Source organism: Patiria miniata, unplaced genomic scaffold, assembly GCF_015706575.1.
Source record: "Patiria miniata isolate m_02_andy unplaced genomic scaffold, ASM1570657v1 HiC_scaffold_24, whole genome shotgun sequence".
In the NCBI taxonomy this organism is placed as follows: Eukaryota; Metazoa; Echinodermata; class Asteroidea; order Valvatida; family Asterinidae; genus Patiria; species Patiria miniata.
The window spans coordinates 15,523,896-15,550,300 of NW_024037063.1; the positions used below are offsets into that span (position 1 = coordinate 15,523,896).

General features: G+C 36.3%; 2 protein-coding genes and 1 long non-coding RNA gene across 4 annotated transcripts; all 3 read right to left on the bottom strand.

The window, feature by feature from the left end:
• Nucleotides 1–409: 409 nt before the first annotated feature.
• LOC119732725 lies at nucleotides 410–11,584 on the bottom strand. Of its 2 annotated transcripts, XM_038206373.1 has the most exons (5): nucleotides 11,267–11,584; nucleotides 10,199–10,263; nucleotides 2,359–2,452; nucleotides 2,107–2,200; nucleotides 410–1,383 (listed from the first exon to the last, which is right to left on the bottom strand). In XM_038206373.1, the coding sequence occupies exons 2-5, from the start codon at nucleotides 10,216–10,218 to the stop codon at nucleotides 1,274–1,276; spliced, it is 318 nt and encodes a 105-aa protein (XP_038062301.1). In that variant the 5' UTR covers nucleotides 10,219–10,263; nucleotides 11,267–11,584; the 3' UTR covers nucleotides 410–1,273. The 2 variants fall into 2 exon arrangements, 1 of the variants encoding a protein (XP_038062301.1); XR_005271588.1 differs by lacking the exons at nucleotides 10,199–10,263; nucleotides 11,267–11,584 and adding an exon at nucleotides 2,652–3,568.
• A 470-nt stretch (nucleotides 11,585–12,054) lies between these two features.
• Nucleotides 12,055–15,036, bottom strand: LOC119731632. Its single transcript, XR_005271476.1, has 3 exons — nucleotides 14,923–15,036; nucleotides 12,668–12,725; nucleotides 12,055–12,134 (listed from the first exon to the last, which is right to left on the bottom strand). It is a non-coding gene; the product is annotated as an uncharacterized LOC119731632 (long non-coding RNA).
• A 1,449-nt stretch (nucleotides 15,037–16,485) lies between these two features.
• LOC119731533 lies at nucleotides 16,486–26,394 on the bottom strand. Its single transcript, XM_038204706.1, has 8 exons — nucleotides 25,978–26,394; nucleotides 24,647–24,871; nucleotides 24,145–24,279; nucleotides 22,547–22,762; nucleotides 21,932–21,993; nucleotides 19,271–19,441; nucleotides 18,326–18,361; nucleotides 16,486–16,950 (listed from the first exon to the last, which is right to left on the bottom strand). Exons 2-7 carry the CDS (start codon nucleotides 24,869–24,871, stop codon nucleotides 18,340–18,342), a joined length of 831 nt encoding a protein of 276 aa, XP_038060634.1. The 5' UTR covers nucleotides 25,978–26,394; the 3' UTR covers nucleotides 16,486–16,950; nucleotides 18,326–18,339.
• Between the last annotated feature and the right edge of the window lie 11 nt (nucleotides 26,395–26,405).

Genomic DNA, 26,405 nt, shown 5'->3' on the forward strand with positions numbered 1-26,405 from the left:
CACAGGCTTGTATAGGCTGTGCAAGGCAGCGTAACGAGTGGCACATGCGATATATGCACAGAGCCTGATCTAATTATCCCAAATGATAGCGCGTTACAAAAAAATGCGGCACACCGTATAAAGTGAATGGCGCCCCCATTCGCCTGTAGTAACTTTATCTAATTATTCTAAATGATACCGCGTTACAAAAAAATGTGGCACACCGTATTAAGTGAATGGCGCCCCCAAAATATATTCAATTAAAAAAACCTAACACTCCAACCCCCCCCCCCCCCGACAAAAGAAACAATCACTTCAAAAAAATCGAAGTCAAATTTGACTAATTTTTTTGCAAAGTATTTTATTGAAGAACAGGCTTGGTTGACGACTTGTTGGTTGGTACATTGTAAATGGTAAATACATGTATGTAACAATGGCAATTGACCAAAATACCAATTATTAAAATGTCTACATGATAGATGTCGCCTTTTTTAGTACATGTACTATCAAAATGCTTGACAATGAAAATATAGCTAATTTCTTAACACTTCAGAAACGGTGGAAAAGACAATTTCATCTAAAAGTAAGATAAGTGCATACATGTACAAACTGTCTCTGATAAATGTTACAGGGCGTTTATAAAGTGTTCTGATGGATTAGATGAAGACTACACATTTACAGCTAAAATATTGAAGAGGGAAAACTGTTCCCCAAAACATACTCTAGAATGCAGAAAAACCTTCAGATCTTTAAAGCACGTCTCCACACGTACACGTCTGGGGCATGCCACAAGAAATTATCTCAGTACATAAACACAGCTTAATAAGCCCCCCCCCCCCATTTTAACAATCAAACTAAAACTGAATGTGTTCATACAAACATAAAGATGAGCAGTTGTACACTGCCAGTGGTATTTGACACGTAGCATGTACTTGTATTATGATAAATACAAATTGAACATAATTATGTTCCACAACTCTGATATATTTTAGTTGCTTTCTGCACCAGTTGAGGAACTGGGAGATAACAGTTTTACCGTTCAGGTACCAAACAACGGATTTAACATAAACATGCATGCAACAAGCTCTTCCAGTGCATGATTCATTCCAGACTCACTTTTATCCAAAGCACTGTATTTAGTGATAGGATTGTGATCACTGTTGCTTTGGACATAGTTTCCTAGAAAGAGTCTCGATGTACATTTCACGCTTCTTGGAAGTCCCAGCATACACAAAGGTTGTTAGGTTGAACCATATGACAATTAGGCCTCACAATGGTGGCTGAGAGCGTAGAATTACAGAGTAATTTCATCTTGTATGACATAAGGCTGAATGTTGCTAACAGAGTGATAGTAGATAGGCTGGCACTGCTTCATTTCATCTGCTAGAGAGTCAGCATCTTTCCCTGAATACAATAAAATAGGAAGAGGTTTATAAGAAACAAAAACTTGTACAAAATTATGTCTCGTACAATTTTGCCACCTGGCTTTACTTTTGCACAATGCCAAACAAATAGTGGACACACTCAATTTTAAGCTACCAGTTGCATTCAAGGTGCACTATTTGCAGATATGGACATGTAGATGCCCTTCCAAGTGTCTCATTTGAGGACAATTCAAATCGTCAATAGCATATTCTGCATCATTTGCCTTTCACCTCAAATTTGAGGTAAATATGTCAGACTGCACTTGTCCACGCGTATTTCTGATGAGCAAAGTCTGAACATTGTCCAAAGTTTGAAACTAGAGTAGGCTTTAGAAAACCATCCACATATATGTAAGGTCTGACTTGAGACAACATATACGTGGACAATGTTAAGATCATCACCAGGGAGCACCAGCTCTAGAAATTCAAAATATGTGCAGTGGAAAAAATCCACATGCACTGCCATCAGATGAACAGAGATGGAGGATACAAGCTACATGTAGCCCACGTGTAAAACTGCTGACTGTTGTTTGACTAAGTATGACAACATGACAGGTCACATGACCGCCTCAGCAACGTCATGTGATTGTTGGACGGTCCTCATACAACCTTTGTGATGTATCAAATCCCAATAAGGTACTTTTCCAATTATTTGCTTCAATAATGGTAATGGAAACACAGTTTCATAATCAATCTTACTCACCTGAACCATGTTCAAATACTGGCATACAGAGTGATGCTGTTAGAAAGCACACTGGCAACTGGCAGGAAACATGTGGATTTGTAGTTGATGACTTCTACAGAAAGTGGATACAAGAGAATGACATGTGTGAGGATCTATTAGCTCCAGTACTCATACACACCAAACACAAACCAGCATGTCTTAATTTGAAGAGCACTTGTACACCACTGACAAAACCTTCGAAAAACCAGAAAATCTTACAATCTCACTCACCTGAACCACATTCAAATACTGGCATACAGAGTGATGCTGTTGGAGAGCACACTGGCAACTGGCAGGAAACATGTGGATTTGTAGTTGATGACTTCTACAGAAAGTGCATACAAGAGAATAACATGTGTGAGGATATACTAGCTCCAGTACAGCGCTCAAACAAACCAAACACACCAAACACAAATAAGGAAATGTCAAGTTGAAGAATACATGTGTACTTGAACACCACCAACCAACCGACCTCTGCCCCCCCCCCCCCAAAGAAAACCAGAAAATCTGACAATTTGACTCACCTGAACCATGTTCAAATACTGGCATACGGAGTGATGCTGTTGGAAAGCACACTGGCAACTACATGAAAGCTCAACTAATCTGGTCTCTATGTTCTCTTAGATTTCTACTTTGACCTCAGCAAAATATATTATTTAACAGAATTACGTTAATACATATACCTTTATGTATGCACATAAAGGATATTTAGCCAGTGATCATCCCTCCATGAACAAATGTCATAAACAAAAAAAATATTTAGGCAGATTGAGGCTGTATTCAATTTGTACACTGTGGCAATTAGAATATTTTGAACAATTTGAGGATGCAACCAAACTTTTTTAAAGGGCCTTCACAGTTTGGGTTAATCATGATGAAACAGATTCATACATTTTACGAGAATAGATATTCACTTGATCACTAACTTCTATAATGTCCAAAATGTTGCCAACATCATGCAACTGTGAAATACATGTACAATTTAAGTTTACACTAGTGTACTTCACATTGACAGTTTCAATGTTATAGGTTTCAGAATGTCCTCAATAAAAGTATTCAAATTATATTCTTATGGAAACTGCTTCATGATAACTGTAGTATGTTGGAATCACTGCAGCATCTACAGTATCCATATTTCTGATGTATACGTGGTCAATCAATGTGCCATTTTCTGTAGTTTCATCATGAACACACTGTCTATAACCATTATCTTGCATTAACTTTTCAATCCTTGAACAGTGTTTCAGAATGTCTTCATTAAAATCACCCATTACAATGCACCTATTGGACACTTTATGAAGTTCACTCAGCAAAATTTTAAGATAGCCAAGAAATTCATCCATTGAATATGAAGCAGGACGATAAATTACTGCCACACAGTATGACATCTGACTAATTATCTGAAATGCAATATGCTCTAGATTCTGAACAGGAAGAGTCAATCTGCTAAATGTTCTGTTCCTTCTACCATATACTGCTACACCTCCATGACACTGCTGCTTCAACATGTGTGTTACTGTACTTGAATTATCATATGACGCACTTCTGATCTGATGATAGCATTTGAATTCAGTTAATTCTATATCAGAGTATTCCTCATTATCGATCCATGTCTCAGTAAGACAAATAAAATCAGATTTCATCATTTTATTATTACATTTTAGGTCCATTTGATGTTCCTTTAATCCTTGAATGTTATGCATCATGATAACAGTCTTGTCAGATTTCACTTCCCTTGCACATTCTTCAGCATCAGTAAATTCTGGCATACTTTTCAATGATTCCGAAACTGCCTTGTTACAGTAGATATATTTTTCATCAAATCCTTGAATCACAAGTCCATGCATTGATGTGACTCTGCTCAGTGCAACATAGGCTTGTCCAGGTGAAAAAGTATGTTGAAGTGAAACAACTGCTCTATCTGTTGTCATTCCTTGCACTTTGTGAACTGTGCATGCCCAGGCTAATTTTAAGGGGAACTGCTGTCGAACACACTGCTTACTGACATTTTCTTCTTCCTTTTGAATTGGAACTGTGTCTTCTTTACTTGATGATTTGTATTTTCTTTTGAACTTCAATCCAACATCCTTATTATCAAACTGAACTTCAATGCACTTTGGCCAAGATTTATCAGGCAACATAATAATGTCACGTACAGTGCCAAAGACTCCATTCACAAGTCCATCTGATACATCAATATTCTTAGTTAACATAACTCTAGCACCGACACCTAACCACAACGATTCAGGCAAGCTTGTGTATGTTGATTTCTTAGGAACTTTTACCCTTCTTTTCTGACTACCTTTACTAGCATCTTTTTGTAAATCCTTAGCAATAATCAATATACAATCAGTACAAGTTGCCAAGAGTGTTTGCGTATTGTATTCATCGACTTGTTTGTTACATGGGTGGATATGTAACGCATCATTCCAATCTTCTCCAGTTTCACAGGATTTCAACAATGTTACATCTTCTTTTGATAACTTGTCCTTTTTTGTTTTGACTCGTAACCTATTCAGTGCTCTTGCAAACTCTACATCATCTTTTTGTCGCATGATTTCATTAAGTTCTACTTTCTGGAAAATATCATTCCATAGATCAACTGGGAGTGCTCTCTGATACAATGCTTTTCCTTTGACTGGAGGTAGCTGATAAAAATCTCCAACAGCTAAAATACTGATGTTACCGAAAGGATTATGACTGCGTGTTTGTTTCATCTGACGCAAACGTCCATGTATATAGCACAAAATCTTGTGATCAACCATCGATATTTCATCTATAATCAAAATTTGAAGATCTTGTAACACATTCCTCAGCGTATTCAATTTCTCTTCTCCAAGTGGTTGATATGGTAATCTCGCATCAACCGGGATTGAAAGAGCACTGTGAATTGTACTACCATTGACATTAAATGCAGCAACTCCTGTAGGCGCAACTATCAACACTGACATATTCTCAGGATTTTGAACCATTCTCGCAAAAAGTCTTGTTGCTTCATAATGAATTGACTTTATCAAGTGGCTTTTCCCAGTTCCAGCTCCACCGGTCACAAACACATGAAATGGTTCAGGATTTTTCCCATTGATCTTCTTCAAGCACCAGTTACGGATCTTATTAAACACTTGTCTCTGCTGTTCGTTCAATGACCTTAATAAATTGAGTGCTTCTTGATTTGATATTTTTGCTGGATGTGGTTCAATGCTACAAATTTTTTCTACTGTTTCATCGGCTTGCAAATCAGGAATATAAAATTCATTCTCTTCTTCTATAATTGGTTCACGTTCTGCTTCACACTCAAGTCTCTCTTGCTCAGACTTAGGACAAATCAGAGCCCATGCATCTCCTTGAAGACCAAATTTCTTCACATACTGTTCTGCTGCTTCAAGAGACTCAGCATTTGCTTCATATATGGAGCGGTTACTTTCAACAATGCACCTCACAGGTTTCAGTTTATCATTTAGACATACAGCACCATTTTTATAGAATTGTTCAAATGTTTCAAACTGAGGTGGTTTCAAATGTGCATCTACACAATACGGAAGAAACAGCTGCAATATACTGTGGTAATGTTTCTCACGATATTTATTCTCTGAAAATCTAGGGTATCTTATGACTGCGGGTTCAGTTTTACTACGCTTCTGTATGTGACCCAAACCATCTTTAAGTTCATACACTGATGATTTAGTTTTCTTGTTAGTGTTTCCATTATATATTACCCTGTATTCTGAGCAAAATTTAGCAAGACACATGTCATTAAATTTATCAAGATCTGGTCTTGCTTTGTAGCGATCAACTCTATTAGCCATGAATATATCACTGTCATCATCTTCAGACCTACTCTGAATTACACTTAGTGGTAAGCTCATTCGGACAGGATTCTCGCCAACAGGAATGAATTCTACTTTTCTTGAACCCTCTTTCAATCTGAGACCACATACTCGAAACACTGCTTCCTGAGCTGATACTTCACGATTATGCAGATATACACAACCAAGTTCCTTCATACTTTGTCTAGCATCCAAATTACCCTTCAAAGCTTCTTTCTGTGTATTTGCTAATAACTGTCCCATTTCACGTTCAGATTTAGACATATATGACACAACATAAGCTGCACATGCATATGCATCGGTGATATACTGGATATCCATGTTAGCATTCCAACATCTAATCAAAGCAGGATTGTACAAATTTACCCATACATCTTGTGGTTCTCTCTTTATGACAATAGTAGGTTTCTTGCTCAATGTATTGTTCGCCTTTTCAAAATCATCCTGTGTAATATTAACTCTTTCAAATAACTGTATAGTTGACAAATTCTGGTTTTCCTCATTCTGTATTGCATCCCAAACTGACTTCAACAATTCCTTGGCATCACTATGCTTCTTGCTACCACATTGCTGATTTCTGTGATTATCATCACCGTCATCACTATCATCCCCTCCACACTCATCGTTATCATCATCACCATCAGTATAATTGTCATCGTGGTCATCATCATCATCCATGGGATCTGGCTCAGTAATGAAGGTTCTACTGGACGGTGGTCTTGGAAAATTAAATCTACACTCAGTTCCTTTCTTTTTACATGACTTGGAATGCTTCTTGCTATGTAGCTGCACGTGGCTCACTATGTCATTCAGCTCTGAATCCTCGTCCTTGGATGGCAATTTGCAACTGATATATGAATCAATGAATTGAATAACTTCTAAATCACTATCATATCCCAATCTTGGAGCATTCTCAATCCAAAATAGACAGTGGGTATGTGGACTTCCTCTTTGCTGAAATTCAACTCTATAAAAATAATCCTTCACTTTGCCAATAGGCTGAGCTCTGGACAAAATAACATCTTTCAAGAATGAATGGAATCTCTTGTCAAACATTCTAGCTGCAGTAACAGGATTACTTCGCAATATTTTACATTTCTCATTCCAATCCAAATCCTCAATATCTCTAGGATCACCTTGCTGTCTCAATATCGTGTTAATGATTTCAGGCCATCTCATATCAGCAGCTGAAAATGAGCAAAACCATGTTGGTATTCCAAGTTGTCTAATCATAGCCATGACATCTTTCTGAGCTGCTTGCCAGTATGGGGGTGTGCCTCTGATTGGTTTCAAAAACCTATAACCACTATCAGACTGTAAAATTTCTCTCAGTTGATCTCTATCATTAATCATGCTAGCATTTACCCTTTCAGCACTATGTATACTGCCTGAACTCTGACGCATTGCAATTGATACTTTTGACATTACTTGTTGTATTTCTGACAGGTATTGAGCATAGAAGATATACTGAGTACACTTTGCAAATCTATTATTTGCATTCATCAACCTGTTATGAAAATATCTGCAGAGACTTAACTTCACATCATGATCATCACTAAAAATAGGGGTGCCTGTTGGAAATAATGCTGGGAAACATTTGGCCTCATTACCTTCTTCCATTAATACTCTGACTGGACTATTTCCTTCACAAGGTGCAACACACATGACATCATCAAAATATTGATCCAAAGCATCTTGGGCAATGTTCACTGGCTGCAAACATGTATCGTAAACAATGCCTGTCAAACGTTCTTCATCTGTATCCACATCTGTGTCTTCATCACTCTCATTTGAAATATCAGATTCATGCCCTTCTTGGTTTTCATATTCATCTTCCAAGGGATTGTCCCATTCACAATTTATCTCAATGTCCTTGTACCACACATTATGCTCCTTAAGATACTGTAGTGCACGTTCAACATGTTCTCTACTTACAAATTGGTACTGGTAATATCCTTTGAATGACAATTTCCTCTTCAACTTAACCCTGATTAACTCATTATTATTAGCACATCTAGGCAATGCTTTTACAGTTTCTGAAATATTTGAAGGTACACAAACAACTGGGCCATGCACTGCATTCTGACCACCTCTGGGTAATGCCATCATCTTCATAAACGCTACATTAATTGCAATCAGATGCTCCTCCAATATATTTAAGCAACTCAATTCTTCTGGGATATCTTCCAATGCCAAATTGTTTGCACAAGCTTCTGCTGGGGTCCTGTTCTGAAGCAACTTCCTGTGACATGTATAGCAAATCCACAAACATGATCTACTTGATTGTGCCACACGACACTTATCACCACAATTTTCATTGTTGGCACACTTATGCAGATATTTATGAGATATGCAATCGCCACTTCTGTATTTATTTTGATTACACTTCACCACCTGCTTTCGAAAAAGGAGTTTGTGACAAACTGCACATATGTATTCAGGTCCTGATGATACATCTTGCCTCCAATTTCTCATTACATTGCTCATAATACGTTGACTTACTCTCTTTCTTTTTTGTCGTTCATCATTCCTTCGCTTCATATTCTCACGATAACACTGATCTCTGTGGTATTTTGCTTTCTGAAAATTTATCAATTTCATCCTATATAATTTGTTCAAATAATACTTCTTTTTAATCGATTTAATAAGAGCATTTTTATATGATAAATCACCATGGTACTTCTTTTTCACAGATTTAATAAGGGCATTTCTATAAGATGAATCACTATGATACTTGTTTTTCACAGATTTAATAAGGGCATTTCTATAAGATGAATCACTATGATACTTGTTTTTCATAGATTTAATAAGAGCATTTCTATAAGATGAATCACTATGATACTTGTTTTTCATAGATTTAATAAGAGCATTTCTATAAGATGAATCACTATGATACTTGGTTTTCATAGATTTAATAAGAGCATTTCTATAAGATAAATCACTATGATACTTGTTTTTCATAGATTTAATAAGAGCATTTCTATAAGATGAATCACTATGGTACTTGTTTTTCATAGATTTGATATGAGCATTTTTATATGATAAATCAAAATGGTATTTTCTCTTTTTGTATATTTTGGCACTTTTTTTCTTCGTTTGCCTATGTTCTGCATCTCTGTCATACTTCAATTTTTCACAGCCATTTTTTTTACTCCTATAATCAGCATTCTCATGGTATCGTTTCCTCATGACCTCAGTAATATTTGCCACATTTTCTTTGTATCTCTTTTTGCCATACTCAATAGCACGTTGTCTGTATTGCACACAACTATGATATTTTTCTTTCTTTGCACATTTTTTCTTCGCTTTGACACTTACAGCATCCTTCTTATTTTGTTTATCTTTCTTTCTCTGATATCTTTCTCTTTGCTGGTCCCTCTGAGATTTTTGCTTCTTCCTTACATTAACACGTTTGCGTCTCTTTGATCTTTTCAACACTCGTGTTTTTGATGTATTGACATCATGCTCCTGAATGTAGTCTCGTACCTTTCTTCTGGACCCATGTACACTTGTCACTAAATCATAATGTACCTGATTCTTGTGGTGCAAATAAATTCCTGACTGCACTGAATTGTCACTACTACTGTCTGTATATGTATATCTGTTTGAGAATAAATACCACTTATTAGCGTCATCATACGTGTAAATACCGACATCCAACATGTGTGCTGTTACAATGATTTCCACCTCAGTAGCCCATGTTCCATTATTATACATTCTTGCATTTGCGACGTACTCTTGCACTGTCCTGTAACCTTCACGTAAATAGCACCTAAACTGAGCAGCATTTTGCAACAAGTGATGAACAATTGCCATTCTGAGTTGCATGTGATTATTTTCAGTTCCTGAAATAGCATATGAAATAGCTCTGTAGAAACAGTTACCGTCACCTTGAATTTTCTTTATAGCATCAGGTTTTGTCAACTTCTCACATTTCACAGGAATTTCATGACCATCTAGACAAATTTTTGTCACACCTATTTTCTCACACAATACAATCTTATGGTCATAAGACAAGGGAACAAATTTTAAATTGTCAGGTTGATTAGCTTGTATGATTTCTATGTCATGTTCACTGTGTTTCTTTATCTGTGTCATACTACTGGAGCTACCATTGAGAGTCTCATCACAACCACAGATACTGAGATCATCATCTACCCAGACAGTAACACCTGTAATTTCAAACTGTTCATGACCACTGACATTCATAGATTGTCCAAGTTCAGTACAATACCTGTACACACCTTGCCATGATGATACACATTTCATCAAACTTCTTCCTTCACTGTTCTGATGTCCATACTGATTTCTAGAATGTGAATCAAAAATATAATACATTCCATCTTGAGCAATTACTGAAAATGTGTTCCCTTTGAAACAGATAAAACAGGCACAGTATTTCTGAATTGTCTGCTCTACTGCCCTACTCAATGGAATCATATTGAACTCAGTCAGATGTCCTTCTTCTGCAAAAGTGCCAGAAACAGATTCAGCAATCTTCACGTGAAAACATTTACCAAACGCATCAATCTTATCAGGCAACTCACTGATTAACAAATATTCATTCATCATTGTAGAGCTTCGAGACAAACAACTGTACAATTCATTGCCAGTGTTCAACACAAAATCCATGTCTTTGCAACTCCACGTATTCAACAGCTTATTTCGGCTAAAGAGGATTCCACACAGGCTCATACAAACACATTGTCTTCCAGCCAGTTCTGCAAATCTGAGATCACCTTGATGGAAAGTACCTTGAATACATCTCATCTCTTTAGTCTCATTTATGTTGTCATTGTCTTTGCAACTGTTTTTAGAACAACTCCATATTTTGGTTTCATCATTAGATTTATGCTTTTCCGGTGATTTACCTCTCTGTGGAATGACTCGGGGCTTTTTCTTCTCAGTACCTTTTCCAAAATCTTCCACACCATCTCCAGCTTTTCTTTTGGATTTCATATTCTCATCACTCTCCTTTTCATTTTCTACCAACACTTGCTCTTTCCTGTTTCGAAGACTGTATCTAGTAATAAGTTTTCTTTCTGAGACTGCTTCATTTATACTTGTGTCATTATGCTCTCCATCTTTCTTAGCAGACTGACCTCTTGTTGTCTTTGCTTTGTTTTGACTTTCCTCTGTCTTTTTCTTTCCACTACTAGAACTACTCTCAACATTGGTACTCTTCTTGCTCCGCAACGAATAACCTCCAGTCTGCCTAACTACATGTATGCATTGTCTTTCAACTGTATTTAAACACGTATCTCTGCAGGCTATTACATGCTTGATTTTGCCAGTACCTGTTTGTTTCTCACCTTCGTTTCCATTCACTGTTAAAACTTGAATGTAATCTTCTGTGCAAGGAACACCTTCACTGCATGACTCAACAGATGCTTCCTCCATGTACACTTCAGATGATGGCATCTCAAATTTGTTCTCATCTGTCGGAATGCCAAGATCATATAACAGAGAGTCACTGTAAGTACATCTTCCACATTTTAGACACAGCCATGATACTGATTTGCTTGCTAGCACAGATTCCATATTTGCAAATCCCATACAACTCACATGATAGCAGATACTGCAGGTATCACATTCCACAACTTGTTCAACTGTACTAGTTACTTGATCACATAACCAACACTGCACAGGCTCTGTTTCCTTCAAGCTATGGTTCATTTTCTTAATCTTTCTCTTCTCAACACGACACCTCTTGCTCAACCTCTTGCTTGTACCATTCTGTCTTACTCCATTTGAAAATTTACTCCTGTTCTTCAATGAAACCTGCTCTTCGTGCTCATTTTTGCTTGATTTCTTGTCTTTGCATAGTTCTTTCTTATTGTGCATCTTCTTGATGACATATGTCAGACTTCTCCTTGTATGTCTCTGAATATTCTTCCGTGCTCTTTCATGGCTTTTTCTCTCTTCCTTACTCATACGTAATTCAATGACCTTGCCATTCCTCAACCTATTGAATGCTTGTCTTCGTTCATGTCTTCTGATTTTCTTCCTGTTTGGTTTTGAAACATTTCTTTCCTCTCTATGATATTCTACAACACACTCCAATACCTGATGTCTGCTACAACATGTCAGTCCACTAACCTTCAACCTTCTCACTGCTTTCAGAATACTTCTTGTGTTCTTCCGCATTCTCTGCTTCTTCAGCTCAACATCATTTCCTCTCTGTGAAAGATCATATGCACAATAACTATGGTCATAACTTCTGTCTGTATAAGAGTTTCCATGACATGAACTTTCATGACTAGAAGTTTCAGGAGTAGAAATTTCAGAACTGCACATTTCAGGAGTGCATGTTTCGGGGGGACAACTGTCATGAGTGCAAGTTTCAGGAGGGTACGTATCAGGAGCATAAGTTTCAGGAGCGTACATTTCAGGAGCGTCAAGTATCTGAGCATGAGGTATCTGAGGTATCTGAGCATGAGGTATCTGTGCATCTTTTCTCTCTGAAAGCCAACGGCTATCGTTGCCATCACTCTCATGTGATGACTCGGTCATCGGCCACGCCTGCTCCAGACCATCTTCAGATGGCCTTAGAGACAGACTTCTCTGGGGAGGTGCCAACCCCAGAGCATTCCCATGTCCAGTTTCTTTAGGACAGGGCTTTATGTTCGCCTGGGCCAAGCCTTGGTTCGTAGGCCTGGCAAGCAGACTTCCCTGAGAAAGTGCTTTTCTCAGGGCAGAGGAATGATACGTACATGTACATCTCTTGGCATTCAACGTTTTCTCGGTATGGACCACGTAGCTTGGCATCTTCTGTAATGCACACAAAATAAAAATACACATTCAAACAACAAAAAGTAAACATTACAGTATACTCCCGTTAATACAAAGTCTAATTAATCTACCAATAAAATTTTACATTTGTATTAATAACTTGAACATCAATCACTGAAATTCATTGTGCACCAGCACATAGCTGTATGGATGGGACCAAAACTTTTTAATGATGATCACAATGTCAGACAGAGTTTGTTTTAACGGGAGAGGACTGTACATATCACCAAGACACACCTCTAATGAAATTATACTGCCAAAGAATTTGTCACGATAATAGTTTCCCCATCATTATTACCCATAAACATCGATATTCATAAGGCAATCCCACATCAAACTGAGTCTTCTCCAAAAAAGTACAGGTATCAACACCCTCCCACCCACAACCAACTAATACAGTGTTTTGCTCTAAAACGACGAGGTCTACATGTACATAATGTACTTGGTGCAGTACATTATACATGAAATGTGTAGCCTGAATGCCCCATGTTCTCTGCTCATGCATGTATATCACCCAAACAGGGAGTAGGGAAGAGATAATCTCCTTCCGAGAATTTCATTATTACAGAAAGTACATGTTACGGTACATAAAGCATTATGAAGAACTAGCTGTCTTATCCGATGCAAGCACATTCTGAGTCCACATGTCATCATGCATGCAGAATGCTTGACACCTTTTACGATTTAAACAAATTCTGTCCGACGAGACTTTAAAAAATTATCATGCATGTACTGCCAGAAGAAACTTGCCCTTCTCAGCACCCAGTTTGGGCAGTGCAGATTAAAGTGAAACCAGATTCATACATAACGACCATTCATCCACATGTCACTGAACATTGTAATATGAACTACCAATATCATATGAAAGCCTTTATAGATACATGTATACATATACATGTACTATGACCCTAACAAAACAAAACCTATTTCAAACTTTCACAACAATGATGTTGTCAGAATCTTTTTTATAGTTTAACTTACATCGCAATTACATGTAGGACACTTTATTATAAACCTTAATCACATCTGAAAATGATTTATATACATCTATACAAATTACAAATCAATTAAAATACATGTACATTCATTTAACAAAACGAATGCAAATCACTTTCCAAAATAATTGCCACATACAAATGTATCATACATGTGCAGGAAAGAGTTCCATACACGAACAACGCTTATTTTTCCCTTACCCAATAGTGACCGACAAACCATGAAAGACAATGATATGTCCTAAAAAGTCAAATTTAGCAGTGAAAAAAATGAAGAATTTACTTAGAAAACACGTCGAATTTTTCAGAGCAGTCTTATAATGTTTGTGCACAGGGTGTCAAATGTTGTCCGTGTATTGAACTCTTTCCCACGTGCATAATATTTACAAGTCGTCACCATATTTTATGCATACAGCTGCACATCCACATTACGCACTTCTGTAAACAATGTTCTTCTGAATAATAATTTATTTCAATCCTTTCACTCGCATTTCCAAATCTCATTTGACAATTCCATACACAGACAACACTTGACATGCTTGACACCCTGTGCACAAACCCAATGAGACTGCTCTGAAAATGTTGGAAAGAGTTCCATACACAGACAGTTATTTTTCCTAGGCTATAGCGATCTATCAACCTTGACAAGCAATGATGTCCTAATCAGTCAAATTTAGCAGTGAGAAAATTGAAGCATATTTACTGATTAAGCCAGGCCTACTTAAAAAACACTTTAAATTTTTGGCATGTTTGGGAAGAGTTCACATGGCCCAGACAACACTTAAAATTAATAGTGACCTACAAAGTACAAGCCATGAAATGCAATGACATGTCCTTAAAAAAGTCCAATTCAGCAGTGAGAAAATCGAAGCATCTACTTAGAAAACACTTAACTGTCAATTTTTCACAGCACTTTCGTTCATCGTAAAAAATTCATAGGGTTATGTTTTTATGCACGCCATGCCACAAACAACATGCACAGCCTGTCAAGTGGGATACCCCGTGTACGACACTCTTTCCCCCAACGATTTCCTCAAATTATGTTAACCACCCCAAACAAAACATACATCTTCACACTTTTAGGTACACCCAAATGAAAATAGTGGACATTCAATATTGAACTAATCCGACAGACCAACAATTTCTCTGAAGTTTTCTTTGCTTCAGTTTACACAACTCACACTTACGCTGTCTTGCTGAACAATGGCGCGATTAGATGGATCTGCGCTACACACCTGCATATCCCGCATACACTTGCGCAATCCATCGATCCTGTACATTATGTTGACACGATCTGAGCGCGATCTGTCGATACTGCGACCAATCGACCGAGAGCAGAGCGCGATTAAAACATCGCGCATCCTCTTATCCGCCCATCACAAAAACATGGCTCCGCTCCATTCAAAGACATGACACTAATGAGGCGGAAACCAAACTTTTATTCCTACGTAATACGCATGCGTGCAATGCAGTGCTGCTCCAAGTGAGGCCGCTCATCATTATTCTGATGATCATCAGAACTTTTCAGCTCCATCTCATTCCTTGTTTCGACACTTGCACTACCGTGGCCTCACTGCGTGCGCCGCGAGATATTCATTGTTGATTTCGGACGTTCCTGCAGGCCTTCACTTTTTACTAATGCAATAATTTTGTAATACAGTTTATATATTTTTCTTCCTCACATTCCCCCCCCCTTATTTACCGTGCATGAGGGCCCGGCCGGGTGAAAAATCATAAAGAAAGATAAAAACATTTCCTACAATGTTCATGGTAAGTTATTTATTTTATAAGAACTTTCTTTTTGCCGCTTTCATGATAATAAAAACTTAACGAATCTATCATACGAGCCACCCATAAATTTTCAGAATTAATGCTTGGAGTTAAATGTCAAAATTCTGTGTTCGTGTTCTGTGTACCCCACTCTACGGGATAAAACAACAGAATCAAAATCGGTCTACACAAGAAGAATCTGTTTTTGTGAAAAAGAATAAATTTGCATAACTTTGCATAATTAATTAATTTGTACAATCTTTGTAGACTTTTTAAATGCCCCAAATAGCCGTATCAGATAAAACAAACAGAACGAAAATCCAGCAAGAAATAACAACGAAGAAGCATTTTGAAATGTGTTTCATCATCAGGTTTAATTCTGAGGTCTATGATAGTACAAGTTTTGATCGTAGTGTTACAATTAGAGCAGTAGCAAAAGATTTTAATTAAACGAATGATTGTTAACATGCACTTGAATTACACCATAATTACAGATGGAAATTCTGAGAGGGGCAATATTTGTTGTGATTATAACTTGGTGAAATAATTGATAGCTTTTGTTAGGAGTTAGGACATGATCTTGTTCTTGTAAAATTAGGTAGAGTTAATCACAGTATAATTATACCTGGGTTTTACTGGAGAGTAAATAATGCAACGGAGTATCAATATGTGAAGGTAAACTAAACATGTAACATGGTATAAATATAAATTATACAAAAGCAGGGTTGGTAATTTTGTATAAAAATTGAAACAAAAATCTGAAAAATGGGATTGGGTTTGTTTTATTAATGTTTTTGATTGAAATCAGATGCTTTTATGATTGTCACTTTCAAAATAATAACTGTGTCCAAATTTATCTAAATCTCACAATGTACCCTTACAATCATCAACAAGGAGTTTTGAATTTCTTCTAATCATCATCATCTATAAATGTGAATTGAGTCTTTGAAAATTTCTAGAGAAAGTTAAATTAGTAAACCGTTTCATCTTGTTGTAAAATTAAGTAGGTGTAATCACAGTATATATTTGGGTTTAATGAAGAGAACATAATGGAAAGCAGTAACTATGTGAACAAAAGGCAACATGTAAAATGGTTGAAAATATAAATTATACAAAAGCAGCATTGGTAAATAATCACAGTATATATGTGGCTTTTAATAGAGAGTAAATAATGCAACGGAGTATGTGAAGGAAAACTGAACATGTAACATGGTATAAATATGGGGTATACAAAAGCAGGGTTTGCAAACAAAATTTCGTGGTAAATTACTTACTATTAAAAAGTACTATTTTAAGTAAAAAGTTATTGAAATCACTGATTAAAAAAAAATCTTTTGATCAAAATTGCGATGAAATGAGTAATATAAATAAGAGATGAAAATAGGGAACTATTTCTTGCTATTCTCTTGCTGTTGCAGTTTGTTCCTCCTTGGAGATCCCTATGAAACGAAGAGATAAAAATGAATAATAATGAATTATTGTTAATTCAGCATAGAGTTAATTGAGAATAGAGTTGTTGAATGAAAGCATAGTGTGTGTGAATTTATGAATGGTTGTGTGATTTGTACAGGTGTCTCCCTTAGACTCAGACAATTGAATTCAGTAATCATGTGTAGTATGTGTACAATAATTTTATTTCAGTGCATTTTATTTGCCCTTCCTTTAATGTCTATGTAGAGGTAGGATAGCAACAGTGTGTGAAAATAAGTTAGTGTGGTTGATAATAGATTAAGCCAGTCAATGTGAAGGTTTGTTTACTGTTTGTCAGTGCTGAAAGCATATGTGCAAAACCATGTTTCTACTGTACCCTATAGTGCCTGTTGAAAGACTCGCTAACTGCAACTTTTAGTTTTTGGGTTTTAGAAGCATCAATACTTACTGCTTCGTTATTGAAATTAAACAGAAATGCATATTTCTGATTTGTTGTTCACTGTCAAATATTCAACCATTGACGGTTTATTATATAACTGTGTAGTTTCTTTTGAGCCAGGTGTACATGTAGGTCCCCCCCTATATGAATTCCATGCCATGAGGAATAGCGTTTTCTATTTGATGAAAGTTAAGTATCTACTCTTCTTATGTTATTTCTTCAGCCAAGTTTTTGTAAGAATTCAACTTTAGAAACAACTTCAGATAACACAGAGCCCATGTAGACTGGTGAATTTATGGAAATTCATTCAAGTTACACAAAATATTTGATAAATTCGGATTATCATGGAACTAGCTCGGCTTTAATGTTTAATTTCTTGGCTTCTCAGCCAAGTTTATACAGGTCCACGTCTCTGCCAATTCTGACGTTGCTCAATTTCGTTTATGAAAGTACCAAAATGTTAATTAATCGATTGGATTTATGAAAATGCTAAAATGTAGGAGTAGAAAAAACCGAAGACATCAACAAAACCTAGAGAGGTAACACTCAAAAATAGAAGAAAAAACAAGGAATAACAAAAACAAAATTGTGAAAAACAGTAGGTGTTTTCGAAATTGCCAATTCTGACGTTGCTCAATTTCGTTTATGAAAGTACCAAAATGTTAATTAATCGATTGGATTTATGAAAATGCTAAAATGTAGGAGTAGAAAAACCGAAGACATCAACAAAACCTAGAGAGGTAACACTCAAAAAGAGAAGAAAAAACAAGGAATAACAAAAAAAAAAATTGTTATTGATGAAAAACAGTAGGTGTTTTCGAAATTGGAAACACAATCAATAGCTGTTTCAAGCCAAATATTAAAATTACTACCATACTGATGCAAATCTAACAACTAATTTTAACTACTGCCATAAATGCAAACTGTTTTATGCAACATCTTACCGTTCTCAGTCACACTAGTCATCACCATCAAGGACACTGAAAAGAATGGGAACAATGTATTATTATATTCCAGTTTTACAACTATGCTTTGCCTCTGTCTCCCACGGTTGACGTGTGGGCACGTCCATTGTCCACCATCTATTTGTGCACACCGTGTTTTGCACTTGAACTTGGCCACTTTACACGGCCTGTCTTTGTAGCAAATATCACTCCATGGTGGGGTCTAAAATGCCGAAATTGTAATAGCCAAAATTCAATATCAAATCAAGCACCTTCGAATCCTGACTCTTAGAGGCATTTCTACATTAATTGTATGATCGGCGATGAGTATCATACAATTAATGTAGAAATGCCTCTAAGAGTCAGGATTCGCAGGTGCTTGATTTGATATTAAATTTTGCCTATTACATTTTGGCGATTTAATTCTATTAATTTTTCAGCCAAAATAATCCCGACGTCAAGTGGTTAACAGGATTTTTTCCTTGATTTCGCCCTTGCAACCTTAAGCCTTGATTTTCCAAACCCAAATGCAATATTCTCGCAATTAGCAAGAGCACTACACAAATCATATTCTCAATTTATGTAAAGTATTTGTCAGATTATGCCACTGATAAAATTTTCCCAGACATACATTGTAAAACAAGCATGCATTTCCCTGCAATTGGAGAAACATACTGACAATAAAATGCAACAGACTAACCACTTTCTGTTTTGGGCCAATCAAAATCACAGCTAATTTAAAAAAGAATTTCTGTCAAATTCGCTGACATTTCTTTGACAGAAAAAGGAGAAACCCATCTTTAACATTTCACCTTATTGCTTGGGTAACTGACAACCCCCCCCCCCCCCCCCGAAAGAAAAAAAACTGTTTTTGTTCTTGACAATTAACTATTACAAATAATGAACATCTATTTTGGAAAAGAAAATTACCATCACAAAACTTACATACTCCCAACCTCCTTGACCTTCTTTGACAGCTCGCAATAGTTGATGTTCATCACCATCGGCAAGTAATTCTGAAGTTCATCAAGTGATGCATATCCAAGGCCAGTGAGCAACACATGTTTCGCCACTGAGTACTCGGCATCGTGATCCGTCACCAGGTTCAACATGTCACTGTAGTGAAAAATACATAGTTATATGTACTATTGTCTCCTTACTAATAATAAAACACATGTGTACAATTTTTATTTAAAATAAATTTTAAAGACAAATTATAGATATCAGTACAATTTCAAGTACAACATTCTCTAACAATATAAATCATTCAAATCAAAAACATTTAACTACAGAACTAACTTCTAGAAAAAAATCAACCGTATTGAAAACATCCAATTTCTTTGTAAATATCAATCAATAGCTCCAAGTTTGTACAAAATCACTGTATTTTGTGGTTTTTATTTTATTATCTTTCATCACACTCTATACCTAACCATTATTGTACTCCATCTGCCAGTCCACACCATTTTTAGCACATAAATCCACAATTAATTTACAGACATACTTCATATCAACAAATTTGTTCGCAAACGCAATTCTCACTTATTGCAATATTACTTTTCTTTTTCATGATTCTGTAACTGAATTGTTAAAACTGAAAAAAATGTCTTTTAAAGTTCCAAAAAGAAAATATTATTCACAAAGTATGTCATTATAAAACATAATGCTTAAACATACATGTACATGTGTAAACTGTAAGTACATGTGTAATAGGGGCAAATTTCCCTTAAGTTGTTTTTTAGGAGTAGTTCCCCCTGCATACATGTAGTTGTTTTTGCTAGAATGGCCCACCCTAGATTGACCCCTGTACATTTAAGAGTGTTCCCCCCCCCTCAGATTATGTAACACTTAGGAATGTCTCCATCCTAGTGTGCTCTGTGCCCCTGAAGATATAGACCCTCCATTCAGCAAACAGGCAGTGAAGAGGGAGCAAGCCAAAATTTCCCTAGCTGCTAGCCCAACCTGCCTAGATAGGCCAGTCTGCTGGACCACTTTGGTGAGTTTTTCTAAGTTTATTTGGTTGTTTTTGTTTGAAAATCAGTGACATTGATATTTAAGTTGTTCTTTCTTATAATTAGTTTGTTAGTCTCACTTTTTATACTGCTGGTGATGACTTTGCTTTTAGACCATTGCCTTAGACTACTCTCGACTACAAGCGTTTTCTTTTCATTTTAGGATATGTTTTGTATTTTTCTTAGGATTATAATTGTATAAGTTCCTTTTCTATTCATAACATGTTGGAGAAGTGAGGTTTCATTTCCAAAGAGTTTTGGTGACTCCGTGAAATTAGTTCTTTTGATTTACTCTGAAGAATTCATTGATGATTTAGTTTGGAACTTTGAACGTATCCTTGTTTGTTTTTTTTCTTGATAATCTTGTGATTTTATGCGCTATTTTAGAAGAGCGATGTTTTAATTTCTTTACCATTTCACCATGCAAGATTAGGATTAATAGCCCACTTTTATTTTAGGAGAACAGCTTTGCCAGAGATAATGAATAGACTTGTTTCAGTCAAGTATCGTAAACTTAAGTTGATACATGGGCTTGATCTGTTGATTGTATTTAGTTAGACAAATATATGGTGAAGTAGAGTAAGTCATTGATGTATGGAGAGACTAGACCAGTCTAATTGGAAGTTATGTCAACTTGCCTGAGGGAGATCTTGCACTGGACACAAGATGTTCCATGTTACTCTTTGGCCAGTAGTGTGCTAATAGATTTTAGACTTAGACTTTAGTCCTTTCATTATTGCGAACTGATGTGTGAGTTTGATTGTATTCTTTATGCAAGTACTTATGGTGTGTACTTTAACTGTGAAGTGGCTAGTGGCTACTCTAACATCTTGCAGCCTGGGTGGCTGGACTTACCATTGTTTACAGTCTGACCTTGAGGATGGCCATGTGTAGCTTATTAGATATTCACAAGAAAGTTGGGTTGTTTAGCAGTGCCTGGTAGATAAGAGACACTTGCCACATACTTCATGAAGGCCTGCTTGTGTTATTAGAATTTTGTTATCTTGTTTTTAACCAGTATTCTTTTTAGTGTAGCCCAACTTTGTTTGCTTTGTGTATTTTTTTCCCATTCTTAAAAGTATATTCCTTTTATGTAAAACTTGCAGTTAATCGTGGATTAAATAGGTTTTTTGGGGTAAAGTTCCATCCCAATTCAGTCTGTCTCTTTCGCTTTTTTAAAATTTGTCCCACTTTTCTATTAAATTTTTCGCGACTTATCAATTTGAACCAGGCCTTTACAGATATTTTCTTTAGTGAACCGTTTTTCTTCGTTACACATGCACCATCTAAAGTTTCTACATGTTATTTCCCAAGTATTTTTCAATTAATTAATATCTATACCCAATTCAACATGACTTGCCATCACTCACATCACATACATGTATGTCCTACAGGTGATTTTTATATAAATGTTGTTGTTTTTAAAAAATCGCATTTGTTTTATCCATTGTAAAAAAGAAACTTCCATTTGCTCATTCTTGAAGTTACAGCTTCCATACCAACTACATCTATATTTCACATGTTCATATTAAATGTACATAATTTTTTCCCTAAAGAAACAAACTGTTCAACAATTTCATTAATATGAACTTACTCAGAATCTTCGGCAAATCCTTCCAGTGTAATAGACACAGTGTTACTGGATGGAACAAGAGGCTGTAATTTACACCCAAAAAAGGACACACATTATTTCATGTTAAAATGACCTACATATTTTCAAACATTAAACTCAATTTCCTTCAAATCAATTTACACTTGAGTGCAACGCCCTGTATGTCATAGAAAGAAATTTTGTGAGGAAGAATAGAATGATCAAGGGTATCGAATGCCTTCAATAAATCAACAAAAACACAAACGGTGCTCTGTTTGCTATTCATTGCAGTAGTAACTTTATCCATGATTTGTATGAATTGCATGCATCAATTATTCTGGTGACAACAGGGATGGACCCCGATCTGGTGACGATTTTGCCAATTTCCTTCGTGGTCGTAGCATATTAGCTCCAGAACTATGCTGAAGCCGTTGAATGATGGAGTTATTAATGTTAGCTAGCCTCTGTGGGTCGAAACACTGGATTTATGACCTAAATTGATGATCTACAAATGCTTTTATGTGGGAGCACAACATAAAGCTTGTGCTCTGTTCATCAGTCCTCCATGTTGAAGTCCATTAGATTCAACACAATTACAGTTGATGTCAACCAACCTACCTCAACTGTAGTTTGTTGCGTGCTGTTCAAATAGTCCGCATTGTTGTATGTTCTCTTGCACACATTTTTCACAATCACGGCCGACTGCTCTACAGGAATACACTGATCAGCACTCTCGCTCCACAATTTAATGCAGATCTTTTTTGCCTTGTTGTCCAGATCTTGCAGCTGGATCTCCTTTCGCTTGGATGCTGCTGTAGTCTTAATAGGTGAAACCTATAACAAATCACAATATATATCAACAACATCTACTGATAATTGCAAAACTCTATGCCCCTTTTCGATGTTTCTACATGTAACAGACAAAACAAATCTATAAACCTATATCTTTCACAAATTTACAGAACATACTGTAAATGTGCACGGCCACAATCATGACTACACGTAGTTACAAAATGACTTAAAAATATACTCCTAATAAAATAATATTGCATGTGCAACATTTATGCCTTCAGCCATCACAAAAAACATGACAGAGTTACAAAGTGTCTCTTGTGACATTTAGCAACAGACAGAGATGATAGAACCACAAACCCATTGTTCATAACATAGTCTCCTATGTCATATTGATTTAGTGTAAAACTGAAAAGAATTTTGAGACTATTCATTATCCACTTGAAGCTCTAATGATATGATCCAACATGCTGAAGAAAACAATACTTTTGTCCAGACTATGATGAAATCATTTTCATGTCAACACTGTTTTAAATGACAGATTAACAACCAAAGCAGAGCTGTATCTGGCTACATGAACATACACAACTAGTGAATCCTGCTTTATGTAGGCTGGAAATTCCTAACTGTTGAAAACAGCCACCTGATTTATTTCGACTGCAAGCACATCTTGCCACAGAATGTATGTTTGCATAGGAGGGTTAATAATACTTTTTAAATATCCATACATGCATGTAACATTTGAAATCTTATTTTTCTATGTTTTTTAGCCACAAAATTACATTAAGAGAACAATTAGATTATTATTTTTTTTTGGGGGGGGGTTGTAGAAAGCCAACATGTATGCCTAAATTAAACAACTTTTATTTATTGCCACATTATCACCTGTTTTGATAAAAGATCATATATAATTGAATTTCACACTTTTGAAAACAACCACTTTTAGCATTAAAAGTGAACCCAATATTCAACCCGTGCACAATTATGTAATTTCTCAGCAAAACCTTCTCAGCAAAAAGACACACATGTACACATATGACATGTTTTGTACAACAATCACATCAAAAATGCACAAAAACTTGAATGTTCACCCATATGCAACATCCATACATGTACATTATTAAGCATATTAGCTTTAACTTTGTTCCACATATGAAATACAACTTCAGAACAAGACCTGTTTTTTCTTTACTACCTACATACTTAGGGTAGTTCATAAGAGACACAAAAATAACCATGTCACTTAATCTTACTCTCTTGAAAATATTAACACAACAATTTCATGCCAAAGAAAATATACAAATATGCAAATATGCCACTATACAATAAACTTGCTGAATGTTGTTTATCAGACTTCATAACAAAAAACAATATCAGTAAACTGCTTCCACAATATAATTTTTTTAAAAATCAAATAAACTCACATCAACAATCGTGCCTTTCACCGAGCACCTTTCAAACTCCGGTTTGTTACACACTTCTGCAACACCAACAACTGGTGCATTGAAATATGCTCCAAGCACAGCATCATCTATGTCGAAGGCTCCTGATCGGTAAATCTGAAGAAAAACAATAATTGCAAAAATCATTACTTCATTATATAAATGTATCTTTAAAAACATTTTGCAATTTGAAATACATTATATCAATAGTATAAGAACAATTTATTTCAATACAACAAAATGCATGAATAGGTTGAAAGAACATACTATAGGCATAGCACAGTTTAACAACCCTTCTCTCATACACAGAAACAATCTGTTGAAACACTCTCCAAATAATACTTATTTGAAATGTTCTTGCACTCAGACAATGTCCATCCGTTTCCAGCTCATAACACATTACATCGCATTAAAAACAACAAGCATTAAAATAAACCCAAATCACACTGAACAACACCACAACATGATAAAAGATCCCACATACCTTGGAACTTCCTGTCAAACGCACAATATCTTGACCGGTTTCCAACGTCATCATGTTCGCTTTTGTAGCCTTGATAAATTGCCCATTGTGCATCAAGTCCAAATGAGCTGCTATACTGGTGTACAGTGCACGAATGCTGTCTGTGTCTTTAACAACAACATCTGCACACCATGACTGCCCCCTTTTCTCAAAATCACCGAGGATTTTGAAACTCACAGATGTCATCTAAACACAACAGAACCATAACAATGCATTATTAATATACTTTTCTTTTATATACTTCACAAACGGTTCCATACTAGCTGGAATAGTTCCAGCCCTACGGCTCCTGCCTCGCCCTACATGGCGAGGCAGGAGCCGTAGGGCTGGAATTATTCAAGCTAGTTCCATATACCTGCATACACAGACAACACTTGATGCCCTGTGCACAAACCCTATGAAACTGCTCTGAAAAAAATTGTAAGTGTTTTCTAAATAAATGCTTTGATTTGCTCCCTGCTAAATTCATTAACTTCAACTTTTAACACATATCACTGCTTTTCATAGCTTGTACGTCACTAACAAAAAGAAGCATTTTCTATGTATAAAAGTTACACTCCTCCCACTTACTCTTTATGAATTAAAACATGAATATAATCTATTCATACAGATGTAAACCATACCAATTTTATATACTTCATGTAGGCCCTTAGGCATACACTTCAAAATGACTTCCTACCGATATCCAGTCACTTCAGCACCTTGTCAACTCGGTACCCACCAACTCAAAACCTTGCCAACTCGGCACCTTGTCAACTCGGCACCCTGTCAACTCGACACCTGACCGACTCGACACCTGACCTACTCTGATCTGCACCTCCGAATTACATTTACAGTACAGGCACATGAACCTATTCATGCTTGCACCAGACTCTTCTCATTATTTTGGAGACATTTCTTGAGGAAAATAAAATAACATAAGACAATAAATTACCCCCCAAAAAACATTATTATTTTTTTTTACAAATGAGAAATGTGTTTGTCATTTTGTGGACAAACACCAGCTGTTTCGGCTGTTTGAAATGACTCTGCAACTTGTGAGGACATCATCAGAGCCACTCCATCGTCATGACGTTCCCAAATTTCATGTTTGTCAATGTTTGGTTTTTTTTGGTCCTAAAAATAATCCACAATAGGGCCTACATCAAAAGGCAAAATTCAGGTGCCGAGTTGGCTATGTGCCGAGATTGCTATGTGCCGAGTCGTCCAGGTGCCGAGTTGACAAGGTGCCGAGTTGACAAGATGCCAAGTTGGCTAGGTCCCGAAGTAACCGACATCCATATTCCTCCTACCTTGTCCTTGGCTTTGACTTTGTTTGTCCGCTTGACTTGGTTACAGTCCACAGATTTATAACCAGAAAAACTATCACATGAAACAATGTTTTTACATTCACTATAACTTTTGGTTTTCTTGATTTTCTTTAAACGCTACTTTGTGTTCAAACTCTAGTTGAATAAACTTCCAAAATAACTAATATTTGTCCAGACATGTACACAGTTCAACCACTACGCACTAAACATGCTACACAAATCAAATCACGTGCACGTTGATACCTGATGCGCTATGCATGATGGCGCTCCATATATATTTTACAGTGACATTTGTCTTGAGTAGCGCGCTCCCATCCATATCCATCAGTAACCGCTTAGTATTGAAAACAAAGTTGGAAATAAAGTAGGCTCTGGAGCTGAGACGAAGCTGTGAGACGAAGTAACTTGAC

Bases quoted from the DNA above. Each gene is read 5' to 3' on its own strand.
- LOC119732725 (XM_038206373.1), bottom strand. From the start codon at position 10,218: ATGTGTATCATCATGGCAAG. The intron at 2,201-2,358 runs GTGAGTGAGATT...CACTTTCTGTAG, and splicing joins AGTATTTGAATGTGGTTCAG to AAGTCATCAACTACAAATCC. The intron at 1,384-2,106 runs GTGAGTAAGATT...TATTGTATTCAG, and splicing joins AGTATTTGAACATGGTTCAG to GGAAAGATGCTGACTCTCTA.
- LOC119731533 (XM_038204706.1), bottom strand. From the start codon at position 24,871: ATGACATCTGTGAGTTTCAAAATCCTCGGTGATTTTGAGAAAAGGGGG. The intron at 24,280-24,646 runs GTATGTGGGATC...GTTTTTCTTCAG, and splicing joins GTTTGACAGGAAGTTCCAAG to ATTTACCGATCAGGAGCCTT. The intron at 22,763-24,144 runs GTGAGTTTATTT...GATTTGTTATAG, and splicing joins TGAAAGGCACGATTGTTGAT to GTTTCACCTATTAAGACTAC.